Here is a 6284-nt window from a genome sequence, read left to right as displayed (position 1 = left end):
GGTGTGGGGGGGGTCACTGGAAGCACACCCCTGTAAATCCCAGGTGTGAGGCTGCGATGGGAGGATCACAGTTCTAAGTCAGACTTGTGAGTCTTTTCAATGAACTAGAGGCGCCACAGCCTGGAGTGGAAAGGAAGCTGGGGAGAGGGGGGGGTGGAGGGCAGAGCCCAGGCCACGAGTTCAAGACCCAGCACTGACAAAAAGACATTTTAAAAAAGGGAAAAAGAAACAGGAGATGCCCCCTTACCTTTACCAGAGCTGGACGTTTTCCAGCCCCCCCCCCCACTCCCATCACCTGTGGACCACCCAGCCCCGGCAGGACACGACCCCGGACCCTGTTCTCCCGGGAACCAGCAAAAAGCCGGACTGGAGCCGTGACTCAAGCGGTGCAGCACCAGCCTTGAGCCAAAAAAAAAAAAAAAAAAAAAGAGCGAGCGCCCAGGCGCGGGGTTCGAGCCCGAGGCCCGGCAGGGGAGGGTGGGGGGCTGCTGGGGGAGGGATCTGGGGGGGACCCGGCGTTCAGGGGGCGCCATCGTCCGCCGCATCCCCGGGGCGCCCCGCGAAGGGCGCATGCGCACCGGCGGCGGCGGCCGCAGCGCCCAGCGCGGAGGGCAGGCAGGGGAAGGCGGCCAGGTTCGGGTAGAGCAGCGGCAGCGGGGCGGCGGCCGCGGGGCGCAGCAGCTTCTCCAGCCCGCCGCGGTCCAGGAAAGGCGCCAGCACGTAGAGCGGCAGGCAGAACGGGGCGGCGGCGGCCGCGGCGGCGGCGGCGGCGGCGGCGACGGGGGGCGCCAGGGGCGGCGCGAAGGGCGACGCGGCGCCCGAGCCCAGCGCCACCAGCGAACCGAGCCAGGCGGCGTCGGGGCTCAGCAGCCCCCCCGGGGGGGCCCCGCGCGGCTCGCGCTTGGGTCGCTTGGGCGCAGGCGCGAGGGCCGCGTCCCCCGGAGGCTCCAGCTTGACGCGCGCGGCGCCGGCGTCGCCGCGGGGCTCGGGCCGGGGCTCGGCTTCGCCGCCGTAGCCGCTGTCGGTGTCCGTGTCCGGCTCGGCGGCGGCGGGGTCGACGCCGGGCTGAGTCCTCTGGATGACCGGCACGCAGTGCGCGGGCGGCTCGGGGCCGGGGCCGCCGGGGGCTCCGGGGGCCCCGCGGGGCGCGGGGGGCGGCGGCGGCGGCCGCGAGGCCACGGCGTGCAGGTGGCTGAGCAGCTGCGCGCAGCGCGGTTCCCGGGGCGCCCAGCTCTCGAAGCCCGAGAGGAACTGCAGGACTTCTTTGGCGCAGGTCTGGAATCCCGAGTGGAAGGCTTCCACGTCGGACTCGAGAGGGGACTTCAGCGACCGCTCCCCTGCGAGGACGGAGAGATCAGGGCCCCGGGGAACCGGGAGCGCACGCCTGGGGTCCTGCCCGCCCCCAACCCCCCCGATCGCGGTTCAAAGCCAGCCCGGGCACAGGAGCCAGCGAGCAGGGGGGGAAAAAGGTGCCAGGGGAGCTGCGTGGTCCAAGTGGTAGAGCACCATTCTTGAGCAAAAAAAATAATAAATCAATAATACATAAATAAATGCAATAAAAAGAGCCAGCCCAGGCCGTAGTGCAAGGAAAATAAAAAATTAATACATCAATAATACATAAATACAAATAAAAAGAGCCAGCCCAGGCTGCAGTGCAAGAAAAATAAAAAAAAATTAATAAATCAATAATACATAAATACAATAAAAAGAGCCAGCCCAGGCTGTAGTGCAAGGAAAATAGAAAAATTAATAAATCAATAATACATAAATAAATGCAATAAAAAGCCAGCCCAAACTGTAGTGCAAGGAAAATAAAAAAATTAATAAATCAATAATAAATAAATGCAATAAAAAGAGCCAGCCCAAGCTGTAGTACAATCAAAATAAAAAATCAATCAATAATACATAAGTAAATACAATAAAAAAAAAGAGCCAGCCCAAGCTGTAGTACAAGCAAAATAAAAAATTAAAGCACTTGGCAAAAAAAAAAAATAGGTAGTATAAGCAAAATAAAAAACTGAAGCACTCTGCAAATATATATATATATTAAAAAGTAAAATCAACTTGTTTATTGAGTTTGAGCTTTAAATCTGAAATTATCTACAGGATAAATAAAAATGCCATATTGTATATGCATTTGTAATGGTTAAAAAAAAAAACAACTCAGGGCAAACATTCAGGCCCTGCTTCCATGCCCCAGGACTGGCACACACACACACACACCACATACACACAAGGGGCCCTGCATTGACTGAAAGGATCTGGGTTTTTCCTCATCATTCAAGTGATATAACCCACTAATTATGGAGAGGAAAGTGAGGTGGAGGGGGTGCAGGTGGGGGAGGCGCCCTTTTCCAGCTTGAAAAAAACGCAGACAGGAGAGTGGCACAACTGCCACTTTAAATAAGTCAGATTCCCCCCCCCTCTTTTCTGGAGTTCTGCAGAAAGCCTCCAAGGATGCTTCTGGAAATGGGCACTTGCCAATGGAAGGAAGCAATTTCCCAAGTGAGGGAGAGGCAAACCCTCCAGGAAAGAGATGGGGTGAAGGAGGGCTCCCCCCCCAAAAAAAAAGTGCTCCTGTGAGGGTGACCCCGCTTAGTGGGAGGTGGCGTGGGGGTGGAGGCCGGCCTCTCACCCGCGTGACTTACCATTCTGTAAAGCTATTATCTTCTGATGCTGCTGTTCCGTTAAGGCTGTTAAAGCTTTTAAGTGCTTCAAAGTTAATTCCAGAACCACCGCTTTTTCCAGATGTCCTAGTGTCTGGAGGCAGGAGAAGACACCCCATTACTTAAAACAGCAACGACAACCACAACAAGCAAGGCAATGTAGGAAAAACAAAAATCCTATGCTGATATTTGAGGTTCCTCTCCCCCACCTCCCCACCTCTTCCCGCAGGTTCCAAATTTGCCTTCATCCTGAAATCATGGTAATCAGGCAGGGAATATTTATTTATTCTTCCATTTCTGGGAAATCGTACAAGGGTATTAACACCGCCTGGACTGGGGATGGGGGGGGGTAGCCAGTCCCCCAATCCTCCACCCCTCTCCAGGAAAACCTGTCTCTTACCGTCAATTTCAGATGCTCTGGCAGTAAATCCTTGAGTTGAGCTATGCATTCATTAATTCGATCTCTTCTTTTCTTTTCGATCAATCTGTGCGGTAATTTGTAAGTATCCTTCATGCAAGCAGGGTCCGAGGAAGAGAGAACATACACTGAAAATTCACTCATTCGCTGATAACCACCCTCCTCCTCTCCCCCCACCCCAAAATACGTCCTGTATCCTAAAAGTGTTGCCCTGGAAGGCTTTTTTTTTTTTTTTTTTTTGCCTTTAGACTTATTCTGGAAATGCAATTTAAATTCAGGGATGATGTTTCAGTATCTGTGCCCTGAGAAGAAACTATTTAAAATTCACAGGGCACAGCTCAGGAGCTGAAATATAATATATATATATATATTTTTTTTTTTTGCAGAGATTCCCTGTGAAATCCATGGCCCCAATTAACTATCCAGACAGCTTAAAAGAAACTTACTTTACTGTCGTCTCTCTTCATGCTTCTTTTGGGTTTACACATATACAAGGAGGAATAATCCAGTCTGGGGAAGGGGGAAATTAAATAGATAAATTCAAAATGAGCATCCTGGAGGGGCTGTGCCCCGGCTCCCTTCTTCCATGTCACTTTCTGGAGAAGGAAAAAAATAAATAGAAGCACCATCCCAGCGGGAGGCCAGCGGGGCTGCGTGCACCTTACCCGAGGAAATCTCTGCGCTCCAGTAAGAGTCTCTCCTGCAAATGGGAAATTCCTTCGTCCATGTTGCGGCGCCGGGCCGGGCTGGCCGGGGTCGAGCGCGGGGATCGCGGCGGCGGTGGATCCGTGCGTCTCCAGCCTCCGCCTGGCTCTTCAGGGCGGTGTTGGAAGTGTGAAGCTGCCGGCTCTTCCCCCCCACACACACACCCACCCCGCCCGCCCCCCCCACTCCACGCCCCCCCTCCACCCCCCCCCCCCCCACACACCTCACGCGCCCCGCGCTGGCGATCTGGGACGCACCCGCGCGCACGCGCACACGCTCCCCCCCCGCGCGCACACGCACACGCGCACGCGCACACCCCAGGCCCGTTCCCACTCCACCACCCGCACTCTCCCCCGGGCAAGTGTTTGGGACGCAGGGCACGCGCCTCGCCCGCCAGACCAGCAGCCGGCTCACGTGCGGAACGTACCAACCTCGGTGCACCCCGGGGGCGTGGCCTGCGAGGGGGTGGGGTCTGGGCGGGGGCGTGGTCGGGAGGGGGCGTGGCCGCCTGGCCGGAGGGACCTCCGGGGAAGGGAAAACGGCGTCGCCCCGGGAGACGCGGGCTGCGGAAGGCGGGGTCCCGGGCGGGGCGGCGGCCCGTTTCCTAGGGGGTCCGTTAGGGGAGCGTTTTATTGGGGATCTTACTGGGGCGTCTCTGCGGGGCACGACGACGCGGAAACGCGAGTGCGGCTGTTGACATTTTTTATTTGATGGGGATCCCGGCGGGCCCACTTCCCAGCCCCGAGCGGCCACGGGGCACACGGGTTCTTTTCCCCCCACTCTGTGATCCGGGGTGGCCTGAGGAGGGGGGACGACCTCCTCCCCGACGCGGCGGCGGCCCGGCGGTTCAGCCTGGCTCCGACCTGCTCCCTCCCCCCGCGTGTCCCCTCCCGGGTCCGAACTGTCCCCCCCCCCCCCGTGTCTCCTCTCGGGTCCGATCTGTCCTCACTCCCCCGCGTCCCCTCCCGGGTCCGACCTGTCCCCCCCCCCGTGTCTCCTCTCGGGTCCGATCTGTCCTCACTCCCTTGTGTCCCCTCCCGGCTCCGACCTGTCCCTCCCCTCCCCCTGTCTCCTCTCGGGTCCGACCTGTCCTCACTCCCCCGCGCGTCCCCTCCCGGCTCCGACTTGCCCCCCCTCCCTGTGTCTCCTCTGGGGTCCGACCTGCTCCCTCCCCCCGCGCGTCCCCTCCCGGGTCCGAACTGTCCCCCCCCCCCGTGTCTCCTCTCGGGCCCGATCTGTCCTCCCTCCGCCGCGTCCCCTCCCGGATCCGACCTGTCCCCCTCCCCCGCTTCTCCTCTGAATCTGATCTGTTTTCCCCTCCCCTGGTCTCCTCCCGGCTCCGACCTGTGCTCCCCGTCCGTCTCCCCCCCCCCCCCCGTCCCCCCGCCCGCCCCGTGTCTCCCGGGCGACACGGCGTCCCAGGGCCACCCGCTACTTCCCGCACGGCGGTGCGGCAAATCGGGACGACGTGGGGGGGGGGGGAGGAGGAGGGGAAGGGGGGGCGGGACTCGAGCCGGGGACCGCAGTCCTCGCCAGCCTCCGCCGTCCCCGCGCCCCGCTCACCCCGCCAGCCGCGAGGCACACGGCCCGCAACGTGAGGCCGCCTGCGTCGCCGCCGGCGCCGGGCACCGCTCGCCCCGCAGTCCGGCGCCCTCCCCGCGCACGAGCGCCCGCACCCTCCCCACGCCAGCACCGAGCGCCCGCACCCTCCCCACGCGAGCACCGAGCGCCTGTACCGAGCGCCTGCACCCTCCCCACGCGAGCACCGAGCGCCCGCACCCTCCCCACGCCAGCACCGAGCGCCCGCACCCTCCCCACGCGAGCACCGAGCGCCCGCACCCTCCCCACGCGAGCACCGAGCGCCCGCACCCTCCCCACGCGAGCACCGAGCGCCTGCACCCTCCCCACGCGAGCACCGAGCGCCAGCACCCTCCCCACGCCAGCACCGAGCGCCAGCACCCTCCCCACGCCAGCACCGAGCGCCTGCACCCTCCCCACGCGAGCACCGAGCGCCTGCACCCTCCCTGTGCATGAGCACCGAGCGCCAGCACCCTCCCCACGCGAGCGCCGAGTGCCTGCACCCTCCCTGTGCACGAGCACCGAGCGCCAGCACCCTCCCCACGCACGAGCACCGAGATCCTGCACCCTCCCCCACGCGAGCACCGAGCGCCTGCACCCTCCCTGTGCACGAGCACCGAGCGCCAGCACCCTCCCCACGCGAGCACCGAGCGCCTGCACCCTCCCTGTGCACGAGCACCGAGCGCCAGCACCCTCCCCACGCGAGCACTGAGCGCCTGCACCCTCCCCACGCGAGCACCGAGCGCCTGCACCCTCCCTGTGCACGAGCACCGAGCGCCTGCACCATCCCCACGCGAGCACCGAGCGCCTGCACCCTCCCCACGCGAGCACCTAGCGCCTGCACCCTCCCTGTGCACGAGCACCGAGCGCCAGCACCCTCCCCACGCACGAGCACCGAGCGCCTGCACCCTCCCTGT

The 6284-nt window shown here is 61.8% G+C and overlaps 1 protein-coding gene across 2 annotated transcripts; it reads right to left on the bottom strand.

Moving 5' to 3' along the window:
- Window positions 1-449: 449 nt before the first annotated feature.
- Window positions 450-4138, bottom strand: Bhlhe41 (basic helix-loop-helix family member e41). 2 transcript variants are annotated; one of them, XM_090325143.1, is made up of 6 exons: window positions 4013-4138; window positions 3750-3897; window positions 3531-3594; window positions 3067-3174; window positions 2649-2760; window positions 450-1337 (listed from the first exon to the last, which is right to left on the bottom strand). In XM_090325143.1, exons 2-6 carry the CDS (start codon window positions 3809-3811, stop codon window positions 520-522), a joined length of 1164 nt encoding a protein of 387 aa, XP_090181269.1. In that variant the 5' UTR covers window positions 3812-3897; window positions 4013-4138; the 3' UTR covers window positions 450-519. The 2 variants fall into 2 exon arrangements, with proteins under 2 accessions (XP_090181269.1, XP_090181268.1); XM_090325142.1 differs by lacking the exon at window positions 4013-4138 and having other exon boundaries at window positions 3750-3937.
- Between the last annotated feature and the right edge of the window lie 2146 nt (window positions 4139-6284).

Source organism: Megascapheus bottae, chromosome 37 (assembly GCF_031878675.1).
Source record: "Megascapheus bottae isolate mThoBot1 chromosome 37, mThoBot2.hap1, whole genome shotgun sequence".
NCBI lineage: Eukaryota > Metazoa > Chordata > Mammalia > Rodentia > Geomyidae > Megascapheus > Megascapheus bottae.
The sequence above is the reverse complement of the archived record's forward strand: the minus strand, read 5'-3'. Positions and strand labels throughout refer to the sequence as shown.

Bases quoted from the DNA above. Each gene is read 5' to 3' on its own strand.
- Bhlhe41 (XM_090325143.1), bottom strand. From the start codon at position 3,811: ATGGACGAAGGAATTTCCCATTTGCAGGAGAGACTCTTACTGGAGCGC. The intron at 3,595-3,749 runs GTAAGGTGCACG...CCCCTTCCCCAG, and splicing joins GAGCGCAGAGATTTCCTCGG to ACTGGATTATTCCTCCTTGT. The intron at 2,761-3,066 runs GTAAGAGACAGG...TCCTGCCTCCAG, and splicing joins CAGAGCATCTGAAATTGACG to ACACTAGGACATCTGGAAAA.